The sequence below is a fragment of the Stegodyphus dumicola genome, chromosome 4 (genome assembly GCF_044657685.1).
Source record: "Stegodyphus dumicola isolate Sdum_Otavi_A_Nest chromosome 4, ASM4465768v1".
In the NCBI taxonomy this organism is placed as follows: Eukaryota; Metazoa; Arthropoda; class Arachnida; order Araneae; family Eresidae; genus Stegodyphus; species Stegodyphus dumicola.
The window spans coordinates 240,626,514-240,643,595 of record NC_140771.1 but is presented as its reverse complement, the minus strand read 5'-3'; the positions used below and the strand labels follow the sequence as shown (position 1 = coordinate 240,643,595).

At 32.7% G+C, this 17,082-nt stretch overlaps 1 protein-coding gene across 3 annotated transcripts in view; it reads left to right on the top strand.

Annotated features, from left to right (window-relative positions):
- Positions 1 to 15,563, top strand: part of Cad87A (cadherin 87A) — a 164,418-nt gene extending 148,855 nt beyond the window's left edge. For 2 of the 3 annotated variants that reach the window (XM_035376800.2, XM_085816133.1), the window contains exons 39-45: positions 1,366 to 1,490; positions 1,695 to 1,723; positions 2,622 to 2,655; positions 7,027 to 7,050; positions 9,924 to 9,948; positions 14,681 to 14,875; positions 15,147 to 15,563. In XM_035376800.2, the coding sequence (XP_035232691.1) occupies positions 1,366 to 1,490; positions 1,695 to 1,723; positions 2,622 to 2,655; positions 7,027 to 7,050; positions 9,924 to 9,948; positions 14,681 to 14,875; positions 15,147 to 15,302 (588 nt within the window). In that variant the 3' untranslated portion in view covers positions 15,303 to 15,563. Of the gene's footprint in view, positions 1 to 1,365; positions 1,495 to 1,694; positions 1,724 to 2,621; positions 2,656 to 7,026; positions 7,051 to 9,923; positions 9,949 to 14,680; positions 14,876 to 15,146 lie in introns of those variants that run through there. The other variant, XM_085816134.1, reaches the window with a different exon arrangement.
- The last annotated feature ends 1,519 nt before the right edge of the window (positions 15,564 to 17,082 follow it).

Below are 17,082 nucleotides of genomic sequence, written 5' to 3'. Positions count from 1 at the left end.
CAAATGTAAAACTAAACTCCAACTTGCTCAATACTTACTTAATTCACATTCCACCTTACTCACCAAATATAAAATTAAAATCAATTAAATTAGTGTATTTCCCATCCCCCTATACAACATCAGTATTATAGCCTTTGTACTAAAGTAGAATTACAGACTTGAAGATTCTTTACAGAAAACTGTTTTACAGCATGTTCTTTGTCAGGCTGCCTGCGAAAACAGCCATCGGCTTGGGAAATGTATCAATGTATTGAATGTCTTTCAGTGATTAATTAAGGCTGTTAAATCCGTATCACAAAATTGTGTTCAGCACTGTTTTAAGAAAGCAGGCTTTGAAATTCCACTTTCAGGTGCTGTCAATAAAAACACTGATGAAAATTAATTGTTTGAACTTGTCAAAATCAGTGACAGTGCTCATGCAAGAATATTTAGAAATCGGTATCGATTTGTGCACTGAAGACACCAATAATGGCATAAAATCTTTTATTTCAACTATAGTTGATGATCTTTAACAAAAATAACTCGGAAAGCAGTGAAGATGAAGAACAGCCAGACTAAAAGTGTGGCACGAAAAACTATACAGATGCCTCAAAACACACTTCCCAGTGAAGAATTTCATGATAATTGTAGATCACGGTGAAGGACTTAAGATTATCAGTGACATGAACATACACGTGGAATAAAATGCTTGCAGTGGTCAGACTTCAAACAAAATCGTATAACGGATTATTTTCAAAACTTGTTCATATCATAATAATTAAACTTTTTTTAATTAAGAATTTTCATTTTCATTAATTTCAAATTCAAAACATACCTGTGACTAAGCTACTTATTTATATGTCATTTATTTAAAGCGTAATATAATCTGAATTTTTATTAGAAATGCTTTTTAATGTGTATCCTCTGAAAAATGGATAATTTAAGGAACAAAATGTCTGGTGCGGTGGCATTCTCTTATTGGGAGGTATTTACGTCACAATTAAACTGGAAATACAAACACAATTTTTTTAATTATAAAATTTTATTATTTGCTATTATAATAACTTGTTTATGTCAAAATACTAGTATTATTTAGGTTATGTCAAAGGCCTTCAAGTGAAAGTTAAAGTTGTTTTCGCAGATTTTTTAACGGAACATTCATGTGTTCTGTGAAAATTCTCCTCGGTCCTGATCAAGAATATTAGTTCAAATACCATATCAATAAGCTTTCTTATAATGTTAAAAGCATCAGTTTAATTCTCTAAAATAAAACAATTAAATTTTAGATGTTATTGCTTGATATGCTGTCTCATTATATGAATATTGCACTATTGCATAAAGCATCAAACTTTACATGTTATTATTCCTTATTTTTTATTCTAACAGCCAGCTTATGTAGATCTTCTGGATGAAGAATTCGATCTTGCCCTTGCAGCTCTCATCGCTCTGCTCGTCGTTATATTTGTTGGCATAATTACTATGATTGTGTGCTGTCTCTGCTTGAAAAAATGGTAAGGTTTGCCAAAATGACATTCTTTTCCCTTAATATCAAAGTAAAAACGTTGTTGTTTACGCAATCTTTTAACATAGAGTGTAAGAATATTTTTATAAAAGTTTTTTTAAAATAGTGTACGAAAACATTTTATACATATTGCGCAGCGCCTCTAAATCTTTGCAACAATATGCTTAATAAAATTTTTATTTTTATCTTTTAGGTACACAGTCAAAATTCACGAAGCTCTGAGTAAGTATTTTCAGTTAAGAAATTGTTGTGGTAAAAACCTGTCAATTTATGTACAGATAAGCTAATATCACAAATCAGTGTTGTACAATAACAGTAAATTATTTAACACTAAAAATAACATCAGTTGGAATAAATCAACTTCATTTATAACTAATAAAAATTAACAGCATTTTACGGAATAAAAAAAAACTCTTTCTGTAAAGAAGATTTAATAAGCTTTCTCAAAAAATTCCATTTGATAAAATATCTGGCAATAGTATTCAAGAAAACAATTGAAATATTTTATATTGTTGAACCTTTGCAGATATTACAAGTTTTAATAATTTTTCGGGTGAAATGCATTTATATTATTAATCCTAAAAAAATTTTTACTAAGTTTTCTATACGTTGTAATGCTTGGTATGTAATTGCTTGCCCGTTCTGCCATCTATTAGCACCAATGAGAATCTACAAATTCCTTCATTTTAAAACTTGTTTGCATAAGATCTTGCCTGTATCTCAAATGACACCTCTCGTTTCAGTTTTGGAGTAAATTTTTATGTAGCTCCAACTTTTAAATTCATATTCTAATGATCAGCCATATTTTATAAAGACCTAATAAACAAACTTCTGAAAAGAATTCAGTTCATTGGGCCTGAAAATTGTCAATCAATAAATTAGTTTTCGCTGAGTAGTAATAATACGCAGTGATATTTCATTCTGGTCAAGCAGGGAAGTGTCAAATTCTGAACCATTCTTCTTGTTACCAGCTAATTTAATTTTTAAAAAAAAACTGTCACTTGACGAGAAACTTTACAAATGTTATTCGTATTGCATTTGCTGCGCTTTTTTTATGCGTGTTTACGAAAAAAAAAATTGTTGTTTACTGTTTAATTTATTACTTTTTCACTTTTCTTAGTTCCACGAGATGAAGCGGACAATGGAAACACAACGTAAGTTTTTTATAATATTGTAAAAATATGGTAATGTATTTTTTTATTCAGTATGTCTTTAATATTACCGTATTTACTCGCAACATAGTCGCACTTTTTTTTTAACAATTTTTCATTGGGAAAGCCTAGGTACGACTACTATTATGCGGGAGAAATCTACTATACAATATGGTACACTTCTGAGGATTTTTTGTACTTCAAAACGGGGGTGCGACTATTACGCGAGTAAATACAATAAACTGCAAACTATTTGTTCAAAAGTTTGTGTCTGTTTGTCCACGTTAAAAAGAATTTTGGTTAACAATGCTGTTTGCTTCATTCATATGAAGCTTAATAATTCTGTTTATATTAGCTTAATTTTTTTTTTTTTTTTTTTTTTTTTTTTTACAACTGTAAGAAAACTTGCTTTAGTCTTAACATTTAGATAAAATTAATACTTTTATCCAAAATTATGCATAAGTTCTTGAAATCATCATTAAATAATGAAAAATGTATACGTGTGAATGAATATACGTATGTATGTGTGTATGTATACACGTAGTATGTATGTGTATACGTATGTTTGTTTCTATTATCGTGAACAAATGACAACATCTATAAATGAAATTTTGATTAAAAAATTCAGACAATGTGTTGCCATTCAACAAAGGGTAAGATATTTACGTTTCACACAAAGTCGGAAAAACTCAACGATTTAAAGGAAATGCGTTGACATTCAGCAAAGTGTAAAATATTTGTTTTTTAAAATTTAATCAAAAACTCAACGATTTAAAAGAAATATGTTGCCACTGACCGAAACAAAGTATTTTTATCTTTCACGCGCCAGTGTATTCCCTTTCTGCAAAACGTAAGATGTTTAATTTTTATTTCAAATTAAATCTGTATGTTACTGATTAGCAAAAAACTGAAGTTAATTTTCAAGCTAAATCTTTCAAACAAACTAAGCAAATTATCGGACTTCTTCATCTCTGTTATGAATAACAAGCTGGAACTATGAAATTGCACTGATACGACTTATGAAAATCATTATATATATTTTCTTTTTTATAATAACTATTTTAGGTAGTTAGTTCAAAATTAGTTTTAAGTGTTAAAGAAAGGAAAACTCGCTAATTTTAAATATAGGCTTCTAATAAGTTCGCTTTTCACTTATGGCTAATTTCAAATCAGCCATAAGTGAATACGCATATCAAGAAGTGTTGTCAGACTGTCTCTCCAACCGAGCTTTTTTACATCAACTTCAGACTAAGGTCGAATTTTTTCTGCTTTTAAATGTTTAATAAACTTCTACATTAAACATTAAATTAATTTTATTTAAATGATTTATACAGCAGTTTATAATAAAGCTTTCCTTTACAGCTGTAATAATATTTATGTTTTATACAATGCACAGTTATAATAATTTTATTCCAAACAACAGAAAATTTTATGGAAAACGGAAGTTGAAAGAACACTGTTTCATTTTTCAGAATCCAAACTGTTTCCACTTTACACAAATCATAAATATACAATAGTTAATGTTAGATTGCTGGAGTGCTCCCCACCCACCTGATCATGAAGTAATCTTATGATCTTAAAGCGTCACCCATAAAACCAAAAAAAAACTAACCAAGAAAAATATGTGTTAGTATAAGAAAACAAAAATAAGGAAAGGTACATATATAAGAACAACACAAACACAAAATACTACCAAACAAACAACACATTGGAATTGACAGGCACACATAAAAACTAAGAATTAAAACCCTTTAAATCCCAAGTGTAATTAAAAATTTAAATTAAAACTCCTAAAAATTACTGCACCACCAATAATGCCCACAAAAGTAAATCCATCAAACCAAAATGCCAACAACTTGCCTATTATTATTAACAAAGTGCATTAGAATTCTTGAAAAATGCTTAAAATGTTTAAAATTCTAATTCTTAAAATCAATTGATACATTATTAAAACTTTTCCTAATAGTATCTATTAGCGGACAGTCCACCACGAAGTGTCTAGTATTTCTTGGAACACCACAATTCAAACATAATTCATTATCTTGTATATTAAACCTATTCAAGTAATATGGGAACCTCCCATGTCCCGTAATCAATTGATTCATATCTATATCATTGTAAATAAACATTTTATTTGAAATATTAATATCTATGAGTAGGTTTTTCTTCCTAGTAGAGTTTTCCCACATTTCTTCCCACCCATTATTAAAATATTCTTTCATGAGAGTTAAAGCTACTCGTTTGGAGCCAGATATTTCCATAAATGGTATGTTCTCTTTAGTAACAGCCTCCTTGGTCAGAATGTCGGCCCTCTAATTTCCGGCATACCCCACATGGGCTTTGACCCAGTGCAACACAATTTTAGGGTACATATTTTCAAGCAACAATTTTATATCCACAATAAGCAAATTTGTATTGTCGGGGCAGAGCAATTGAAGCAACGAGTGGCAATCAGTATATAAATTAACATTAACATTATTGTAAACATTCATCTTAATCCATTTTAGAGCTTGTAAGACCGCTACACACTCTGCTTGAAAAACGGAATTATAAGAATTCAGTCTATACTGACAATTATGAATTTCTGTTCCATAAAAGTAAATAACGAAAGCTGCTCCAAAGCGTCCCCCGATCCCCGAACCATCCGTATGGACATTTTACATATCAATTTTAGGTAAAATTTTATCAAAACTATAAGCAATACGTTTTGTCGGATAAACCAGATGGTAATTAAATTTTTCAAAAGAATGTTTAGTAACAATATTTGACTCATATTGAATAACGTCCATATTACCGGATCGTAATAAATATTTCTGATAATATAATTTATACAAGACTGAGAAGGGCGGCAAACCGGCCAAGATACACACCACCTCCGTGGGGACTATCCTAAAACATCGAGCGATAGCCAAACCCCAAGCCCTCTGGATTGAATGAACCTAATTTCATTCTGAGCCTTACCAACTCCCCTGCCCTGGAACCCCATGCGCCAATGTCGTACATGATAATTGCCAATAGTTAATGTATCTGTATAAAAGACACCTAATAGCACAATCCATTACCACCGCTTAAAGATAAATATTTTAACAATTGTAGGTCAGCTACGTTCTAGCGACCGAATTCCATAGCGTCAACAACATTATTGCTTTTAAACATTATTAACATCCTCTTTAAACGTTATTGCAAGCTTAATTCTGCATGTCTTATTGTTACGTGCGTAAGGGTTCGTAATGGATTGAATGCGCACAGAACCGATGACAGCTTGAAAAAAATTATTTTCGCCAAAGAAACAACTTTACAGTTCTGGAACTTCCTACAAAAATACTCAGCTCTTCCCAGTATCAGAGTACAATCAGTAATTACACTTCAAACTATTAAGAACAATAAACACAACGCCATGCAAAACGCATTTAAAAGGGGAAGATCGCACGGAGATCTATCAATATTCCAAACTCAACACTGAAGTAAGAATTGTGAACTGCTCCAACTACCGTTTATGTGCCGCGATTGTCGTGCAAGTAGTGCACGACGTGTTCCGGCTCTCTTGAAGTGACTTTCCACTGTGGGCCTGGAGGTACTAAAAAAAAAGTACTGACACCTTAAGAATGAGTCCAAGACGAACTGTCGAAAGTGTAAAAGGGGAAGTGACCATGGTCACGTGAGCAGGTGGTGTCATCGAATTGGCTGTGTCCTTATCCATTAAATTAGATGGAAGACAAAACAGTTCATGAATAATTAAATAAAATAATTAATCTTGAGTGGAGGAAATCTTCATCTTTCATGGCATGCAACTGCAGAGCTGCTTAAAACTGAGAACTGATGATCTTTCCGCTCTTATATAGTTTTCTCCCGGACGCTAACAAATCTCTAGTACCCGTTTCTCCAAATTGCTCGAAGCCGTATACGTTAAAGCCCCATATAAGGGACGGATATGGTTACAATTATATATAACGATCAATTGTAATTATTCAATTACAATATAAATCACAGTTATAAGGGATCGGACCAAAATGTCGCCAAGTTTGGCGACGTTTGGTGAGAAAAATTAGTCGCCAAAACATCCGCCAGCTGGGCGATATTTCAACAGTTTAGCGAGCTGCAGTTTAACTAACCATTTTTACCTCTAGACTTATCCCCGTAACCTTTTTTTCCGGAAGAGTTTCAATTTTTCAAGCACATTATGTTACATTACACAAAAGATACTTCAGTTTCGCATATAATTTAACTACAATTATTTACAAAATTCGTAACAATATTATTTATAACCTTTTTTCAAGTGCAGTAACGAAGTAAATTTTCTATTTTCTGAAGTTGAAGTTTTAAAATTTTTCATTCATTTTTTATCATTTATTTATGATTCTTTTTGTTTTTCAGGGAAAATCCTTTGTGGACTGAACAGTAAGTACTTCATACTATACAGACTTTTTATACACGTTACATGAATTTCGTATTAGTTTCTAAAGGTAGTGCTCAACAACAAGTACCGGAAATAAAAGAGATGCATCACGATTAAGTTCACAAATATTTGCTTTATACAGAGGGTGTTCGCTCATTTTTTAGACGACTTTCATTGTATTTACATAAATATTGTGCCGAAAATTTTTGCGTTTTAAATGTTCAGTTTGATAACTCTCATTCTTGACTATCTTTCTACACCCTAATTTCCAAAAACCGGAAGAGGTATTTTATCCCATTCTCTTGAACTCCAAGGAGGTCGACGTTTGGACAATCCGCTTTTTAAAAGTTCAAAATAGCAAAAATCCTTGGCTGATATATCAGGAGATTTAGTAGGGATATGAGTGAAGCCTTGATACCCGTTTCTTGTTCCTTTTTTACTTCCTTGTACGAAGTAAAAAGGAAGTATTCCAATCGTGAAAAGTTTCAAGCATCATATTTCAACGCAAATATCCATTTTCACTGTTATGGAATGCAATTTAACGATGTTTTTGCTTGACATCTGTACGTAAGGACAGAATAAAGGACTCTTTTTCCCCAAAAATATTGTAAAACTAATTTAAAATAAATTCTGAAGAGAATTTTTCGTGGCATCAGTGCGTACGTACGTATATATCTCGCATAACTCAAAAACGAGTAGCCTCAGAACGTTGAAATTTTGTATATAGGGACTGCTATAACATGTAGATGTGCACCTCGTAGTTTGGTTGCAATCGGCCGCACCAAAAGTATATAAATATATGTATATATATATATCCACTCTGTTACTCGGCTCAGTGATTTCAGGTTCCTTTATTCTTATATGTTTGTAAATTGTGCATTTTTTGCTTTAAATATAACTGACTTATGTTGTTCTTATCTTACGGTTAAAGTTTTTATGCCTTTAGAAAATCTGTATGCAATATTTTTAGAATTATCAACAATTTAAAAGTTGTTTAAATGCCACTAAGCCTAATAATTTTTGCCATGTCGGCCATTGCTTGTTTACATTTGAAACCACAGAATAGTAGATTTGTTGCCAATCTAGAGAAAGTAAGCTTTGCAGTAACAAAGATAACACCTTCTTTTATTATTGCGAATTAAATCATGCTTAATCCATTCTGGGATTTATTGGAAGAAATAAGTGTTTAAGGTTTACTTCAATACAGACAGTTTGAGTTTTTATGTATTTTTGCCTTGTCGCGATGTGAGAACTGAATTAATTGAATGAGAAATACTGAAATCGTCTGTGAAAACTTGTTACTTTTTTTGTTGTTATGGTTGTTTTTTGCTTAATTTCTTTTATGCATCGTTTTAGATTTATTATAGTATTCGAATAGAACATGTGGCAACGATTAGATAGTTCTTAAGATGATATAAATTTTGTGCATTCTGAGTTAAAAAATGAATTTAAAAGTCAAGTATAATATATTGGTAAAGGCCGTTAATGGTGGATTGCCTCTTACTAAGTTATAAGACATAGACATAGTTAACGAATGATTGAAATGTAGAGCTGTTAAGTGGACCTAGGGCCAGAGTGTCGCTATGGTAAACAAATATAGAGAATTTTAAAGAGTGCATTTATTCTATTGTGGTTTATGTACTATCGACGAAGTAGATTTAATGGTAAACAAATATAGTGAATTTTAAAGAGTGCATTTATTCTACTATGGTTTATGTCGACGAAGTAGACTTAATTCAGTTTAATAAGTTTAAATAAAATGCAAGAAAAATGCGTATAATTTAATGTTCGATACAAGGAAGTCATGTGGTGCACAAATCAGATTTTTTTATCAAGAAACTAACAAAGTGCGGCTGCTTTCTTTGTCTTGCAGTTCTACTGATTGATGGCACCGTGGGTGAAGAGAAAATATTTCATGTTTGAAAATTGGGTATAAAATATGTTTCTGATAACATGCGGAGTTGATGTTAACATTTTTCTCCACTCTCTTTATTTTTAATTTGCCTTTATATGAAAAACTAGCAACAGCTTTGAAAAACTTCCTTTATGTTTTGACTTTTTTCTCCATTTTGACGACAATCTCAAGATTCATCTCTTGTGACAACATTTTTTCCATTTTGTACGGATTTATTTCTCATAAAGAAATCCACAGCGCGTTCTACGTTCAGGGCTATGTCGTTGAGAAAGACGATGCACATTGTTTTTTTATCCTTTTTAAGATTTAAATCCGCATTATCGTTTTGATTGCATTTGTCTGTTGTTGATGATTTTGCAACTGTCCTTTGATTTGCCGGATTTTCTCTTAACATTAAAAACTCACTCTCTAGCTTCAAGAACTCTATTTTTATATACTCATTAACTAATTCGTTTTCTGATGGGAGCCGAGGAAAGCAGAAGTGACAGTATAAATAATGAAATAATAAGATGATGGATTAATTGAAATAAAACTTTACTCAGAAAGAAACTCAGAAAGGATTGCTGATATGGCTTTAATAATGCATCTGTATGAAATTTACAGCATAAGTGCTTTAATATGTTATCAGCATTTTGATCTAAAATTTAATTAATTAATTTTTTATTTCATTTATTTATTTGTGTGTGCGCAACATGAATTTATTCCATTCATCAGTAAGAGTCATAAAATATGCTACACAATTTAATTGATTTCGGAAGTAAATTGTTTTAAGCGTTAAACTTTGCCATAATCGACGATGCGGTTTCACGAACACTACTCAATCACTATTTTTCAGAACTTTAATCAAGAAAATTTGCATAAAACTTTTACTCTTTCCTTAGTTTATTTAATTTATAAAAAAGGGTCAAACGTTTTACAGCACAGCAATTTTTGTTAATTTTTTTTCTCTTTATTTTGCAGGAAACTAAAGTTGTATGAAGAACAAGTAAGTTGTACAGCACTTTTGTTACTCTTGTTATATTAAGTAAATATTTATTAAAAAAAATTAAGTTTTCTATTTACTTCCACAGCATTTAATTTAATTTTTGTATTCTTTGAATAACTGCGTCAAATAGACAATCAACCGAAATATAAATTATAGTGATAATCACATCATAACTTAAAGGTAAAATTAAGGTGTGAAAGTTGGATTTAAATATAGTTAATTTAGTAGAAATTACCCCTTGTTATAACGCGGTACACTTTTTTAAATCAGCTTGCAGATCATTTGCGAAAGGTTATAAATCAATTCTGCTAAGCATATTTTCCGTAAATTTTGTGCTGTGCCTGCGAAGCACTTTTAAAGTATCCGCCGTTCAAATGTCTAAATTCTAGTTTTAGATATTTGGACAACAAATGCTCGTAATTATGATGAATAATTTTAGTAAAAATTCTTATTTTATTGTAGCCATTTTAAAAATCAAGCGAACTGTACAGTGGTGGCCAAAACTGTGGACACTTGGAAATTTTTATGTTTTTGAACTTTGTATGCTTATAGAAAACGTTATGTTTCACAAAATGCAAACTTGTATATAACATTTTAAAGAGAATTTATTACTGAATTCAATACAAAACACAAAATTCAATTATTTGCAATACAAAAAAGTTAAACGATAATAGTTATCGATATACATTAGATAGTGAGGATTCCAGTGAGTTATCAGTACTTAGTAGGGTACCCTTTATTTTTTATTACAGTTTCACATCGACGTTTCATTGAGCTGACAAGAGTTTTAAGCTCTTCTTTCGTTATTACATGATGCCAGGAAACAATTATAGCCTCAATTAGTTCCCTTTTATTTGATGGGCGCCTCATTCGGACAAGAGTTTTCAAACGGTGCCACAAATTTTCGATAGGATTGAGGTCAGGACTGTTTCCTGGCCATGACAACAATTTAATGCTCTTTGTACGAAACCACTCTTTCGATATTTCGGCCGTGTGGCAAGGAGCAGAATCCTGCTGAAAAATAAACGAAGCATTGTTGGGAAAGAGATCTCTGATGGAAGGTAGAAGTTTTGGTTCTAGAATAGTGTCAATGTATTTTGTGGCATTGAGTGTCCCATCGATGACATGAAGGCGACCAATACCATCTGCTGACATGCATGACCAAATCATAACACTAACTGGGTTCTTCACAATTGCTTGAATGCAGTCGGGATGTAGCTCTTCTCCTATTCTACGTCTTACATATTTTCGCCCATCACTACCGAATAACGATATCTTAGTTTCATCACTACATATAACTTGTGACCACTGAATCATCTGTCCAATTAATGTGTTCCTTTTCCCACTGCAGTCTTTTTTTTTTTTTTTTTTTTTTTTTTTTTTTCGTTGCTGAAAATTAAGATAAGGCTTTTTTCGTGGAATTTTACCTCTCAGTCCACATCCGTTAATCTTCTCCTGATTGTTCTTGAACTGACAGAAACACCAGCATCATTCAGATCACTTCTGATGGCCGCTGATGACATTTTTCTATCTTGGAGACATAGTCTTTTTATTCTTCTGTCATCAATAGATGTGGTGCACCTTTTTCGGCCTTTTCCTTCTTTGTTTTTTATTGAATTTGTCTCCTGATATCGTAAACAAAACTTTCGGACTCCAGATGTAGTCACTGAACCACCCACCTGTCTTGCAATTTCAGCATAGGAAAGACCACTTTCTCGTAACACAATAATATTACATCTCTTTCTAGGTGTCCAATCTACTCTTTTATTGGATGTCATTGCTTCTTGACTAAACGTTAAAAATTTTTATAAAAATTCCTACTTGTAATTGCAGTGTATAAGAAACAGATCCTCCTTCTACAGAACAAAGCAAAATAATGAATTGTTTCAAGTGTAAACATAATGTCAGCTTCTATTGGCTGTTACTAACATTTGATTGGTTCTCAGAACAAGAACAGTGATTGGCCAGGAAAGCTAGACATTACAAACCACTTCATAACTGTGTTTTTATTTATATTAAAGTACATATAACTTTTTTGTATTGCAAATAATTGAATGTTGTGTTTTGTATTGAATTAGTAATAAATTCTCTTTAAAATGATATATACAAGTCTGCATTTTGCGAAACATAACATTCTCTATAAGCATACAAAGTTCAAAAACATAAAAATTTCCGAAAGTGTCCACAATTTTGAACACCACTGTACACTCTGCACCAAAAAAATAAATAAATAAATAAAAATCTGTATCTCCCATTCTACTGGGTTGATTGATGAAATTTAATTTTCACTTTTCATATCTCGAAAGTGCGACGTAGAATATATATTAGATTTACATATAGCTTTGTTCTGGCGTAGGTATTTGACATAAAATCGGACTTTTTCTGAAATGACATACCGATTTCCTTTTTGCCATATTCGGATTTTACGATTCAAATTATACTTAAATATTACATTTTGTAAAATTTGGCGAGAAACTTAAAACTTTATCTTGGCGCACTTTTTTTTTTTTTTTTTTTTTTTTTTTTTTTTTTTGCGACAATGTAATTCATTTGGCGAATAACGCTGTTAAGTGAACCTAGCACGAGAGTGCAGGAAATGAAATGAAATGCAGGTGAAAAAATGCGTATAATTTAATATTCCTTACAAGGAAGTCGTAGTGTACACATCAGATTTTTTCATAAACGTTTTAGCGTTAACGCAAAATTAACTCCGTTTTGATATAATTATATTAATATTGTATATCTTACGGTGAAACACCGAAATCTGGAGAATGTCGACTTTGCCTGGTGAATGTCAACATTCACACAGTCGCTTGGTGTATGTCCGAAATATTTTCCAAATACTCTTATTTCTGACTTAACACCGATGGTAAATGTCGACATTCACCATGTACTAATGGTGAATGTTGAACATATAAGAATATTATATTTTCTTCTCCGTAATTCAGTAATCAGTAATAAATCAATAATAATCCGTAATCAGTAATAAATCAATAATAATCCGTAATCAGTAATAAAAACGCACTTGAGACTTAAAATAAGAACTTAACATACAGTACATTCAAAATGAGAAAGGAAAATAATAAGAGTTAAAAAATTACTAAACTGTGTAATTCAAATCTTATTTATTGCAACAACTTAAACTATTATGACACTTTGAATTGCACAAGAGGCCCTTACTTTTACAACTGCATTTATTTGTGGAACACTTCCTTTTGGAATGACAGCGTGTATATATACTCTCTTTTCGATCCACATCAGAGCATATCTGTGATTGCCCACATACACCAGTGAGGGTCCGAATGTACAAGAATGTGATACAATATTCGATCTTTCACCGACGTATTTGGTGAATGTTGACATTCTCCGGTGAAAGTCGACATTCTCCAATTTCGGTCTTTCACGGTAACATATATGTGGTGTAATATTTATTTTTATTTTTAGTGTATGCTTATTTTAACCTGATATTTATTTTTATTACTATTATGGTGCTCGCCGAATTCCTGCATTTTTTAAATAAGTCCGCATAGTAAAAATGGCTACCGAACCCTGCTGTATGCTGGAATATCCCTCCTTAAGTTACTTTTGCCATCTTCAGTCCACTAAAACGGAATTTCCGTTACGAGGAGCTTAAAGTACTTAATTTAGCAAGTTGTTTATTCGGAACATAAAATTTTTAAAAAAGAATTAAATACCTTGTAGAGTCTACTTGGATAAATCCTGTTTGAGAACTGTAAGAGTAGTAACTGCACAGAAGAAGGGTTAAAAGTATCCTTTATTAACTCTTTAAACTTTATAATGCATCAGCTCGAAGCTAACAAACTACGCCACTGCTTGGGCGGTAAGTGAAATCAAAGAATTAACTAAAGATTTCAGATATGTATAAGTAGTTGAACTAAACCACAGGTCTCAGAATAATTCCTGTTTCTTAAACCTCCGTCGAAAACTAGTGGCAGCAAGCAAATGCATTTAAGTCAGAGTTATTGCGAACCAGCAATAACTCTGGGGAGCAGACACTTAAAAGCAACAGAGGCGACGGCAATAGTTCTAACTCTGTTTCTTACTGAACCTCGGTTTTTAAACTCTTTCGTCAAGGTAGAATTTGCTTTCCTTCACGCGCGCTACCAAATTTAAATATTCTGGCACTGACAATTAAGAGAATGAAGGCTTATAGGAAAGAATAACAAACTAAATAAAATTGATTATTTAAAATAAAATATAAATCCGTACATCCTTAATACTCAGAAAAAGTGAATTCTTCATAGTACTGAAAACTTAAATCTTTTGCTCTTTGCTTTTCGAGAATACTTTTTAGTTACACAGAAATCGAGTTAACGAAAATAAGTGTTTAGAATAATAACGATATTTTTCAAAATTTTTCTATTGCATGATGAGCAATAAAAGGGATGGAGGTTTCATGGACTTGTTTAAAAGGTTCATATGTAAGCAAATTAAGTTACTAAATTGAATTTAAGTAATGACATCAGTTAAAATGCCGACAGACAGGGGCGTAGCTAGAGGGGGGCATCTGTCCCCGGGCGCAGAATCCAAGGGGCGCCAAACTGATGTTACGACATTTTAGAATTAAATGTTTTCCATCCTTGGCAAGCAGTAGGGGGCGCGAAATCTTCAATTGTCCCTGGGCGCTGAAAACCCTAGCTACGACTCTGTCGACAGAAGGATCCTATTTCTTTCACAAAAGATAAGTGATTCTATCCCTTTTCACCTACAGGAATTGAGTATGAGTGTGGTACCCGACCACAGCGAGAATCCACGACAAGTGACTGCAGCAGAGGTGGAGGCAGATGCGGTGTATGCTACTCTGAGGAAAGGTAACAGACTTGCAACTTTCCACCAACAGCCGGCGAATGAGTACGCGACACTGGATGGCTGCTCCACTGGTCAAAATCCTGACATTCAGCTGGAGGTAAATAGGCAGGAAAAAATTCTATAAAAATTGATTTAGTCTTAAAGTGACCTACAGCAGTGGGTTATATAAATTTTGAAGTAACTGAAATACTGCTGTCACTCCAATGATATATTTAAGCAAAATTTTAATAACGTTTTAAACTTTCACTATACTTTTAAACTTTTCAGTATAAAAATTTCAGTCTGATAATAAAATTTACTTTTGAAGTCTTTTATTATTTTAATTAGTTCTTTAAATGTCTAATACTTATCTCTTTTCCTAAAAACAGAATCATGAATATCACGAACTTAATTCTCGGCAGCCTTCGGGATATTTTTCGTCAAACCCAACGTCTTCCGAACCTCCTCAAGAGAATGACATGCAAGCATCTACATTGACTATAGATAAAGATGGAGAGCCTGTTCTCATTACAGAACTACTGTAACCTTGTTTGCATCCTTTATGTAAATAGTTGTTTGTGAGTAATGTATTCAATGTTTAACGGACATCAGTTTTTCGTTTTTACAAAATGATTCGTGTTGACTGCGAATCAAGTAAAAGAACAATTAGTTTCTCATTATGGAAACTGTTTATTTTTAAGTAACTCGTGCATGTCATCGTTCTATTTATTCAAAAAAGGGACTATATTTAAATACGTTACAAGCGACCTTTTTTTGTTAAAATAAAGATTTTGATGTTAATTAAATGTATTGTTGTTGTTGTTACCAATCTCACTTTTCTGATAATGATCAGGACCAGGGCCGGCGCCAGAGCATGAGTGCAACCGGTGCGGCAAAATAGTTACAATTTAGGAAAGAATCGGGCAGCATATTTCACAAATGCACATCAGCGTAACCACTGAGGGAGGGGTTTCGAAAATGGACCAATGAGCGTCTAATGCTCTTGTGACGCTCAATCTTCATGCATGTGAGCGTATGTCGTTTATGTTTAAATTTGCATTTGTTTCGCGGTAAAAAATGTATGGCGTATTAGAAGAAAATCTCGTAGTGCATTCGTTTCATGAGTTTAATTAATCGCTGACATTTCACTTTCGCGATTTTTATCACAATATTTGGATTGATGTTCACGACATATTATCCTTCTTTACATCCAGAAAATGACTCAAGCTATAATTCGCTTCGAATATTATGCATTTATTTAACACCTGTGGATTAAGAAAATTGAGTGTACTTTTTTTTTTAAATAATTTTTCATATAGACTGCAATAAAAAGTGCTGACTTCTATTTACATATATAATTGGCGTAAATATTTTTCTCATATGCATAGTTTTATGTAAAGATAGCATTTGGGCTCAAATGTTTATCACATATTTCTTTCTTCATCTTATTTACCATTCATTAAGTAACATTTCACATGGATATTTTTGCGGAGTATCCAAAATGTGTTTGTATTTATTTTAAATTCTTTCAACCAGGTAGTGAAATCTTCACATTTGTTTATATTTGATCTAACTTCGCAATGAAAATTTTCAGAAGAAATCGACGGTCCTTTAATTATGTATTTTGTACAGAAAATTGCGTGGCAAAATATTTTAAATCATTTTTGCTTAAATTTTAAAGTACGCGAAAGGTCATGTGACATGAGAGAAATATTACTGGATGCCCATTGGCCCATCCTAGAAGCCACACCCTCGGTGGCTACACAGATGTGCACTTGTGAAATATGCAATCGGGCAGCAGAATTTTGGATTCGCGGTGTTTGCAGTGGACGCCAAAAAGTCTAGCGCCGGCCCTGGTCAGAACAAGTCCACGACATTCATCGTTGCAAGGAGTCAAATGCGCCTGGCATTGGTGAAAGCCTTGAGCACCATTATAAGTGACTGCCCCAGTTTTGAAGGAGAGCACCCTGGTGGAACGGATCTGAGTGTCTCTCAACCTTTTCTCCTACCACCAATCTCTCGAGAGGACTTTCGGATCGCTGCGTATTTTGAGTGCCCACATGCCGCACAGACATTGTACATTTACAAACATCCATGCCTTCTCCGGGATTCGAAACCGGACCCTTCGGTAGGGCAGTCTGAGTCACTAACCATTATCCCGGTTGGGCTGCATATTATGAAATGTTAATCTTATTTCGTAATTTGCATAATGGAAAGAAGGTAATTTATACACATTATTTTCACTTATTGCTTTAAAGCAGCGAACTTCAAATTGTGTTCCGCAGAACCCTGGGGGGGAGGGCAAGTCAAACCCAGGTTCCAAAC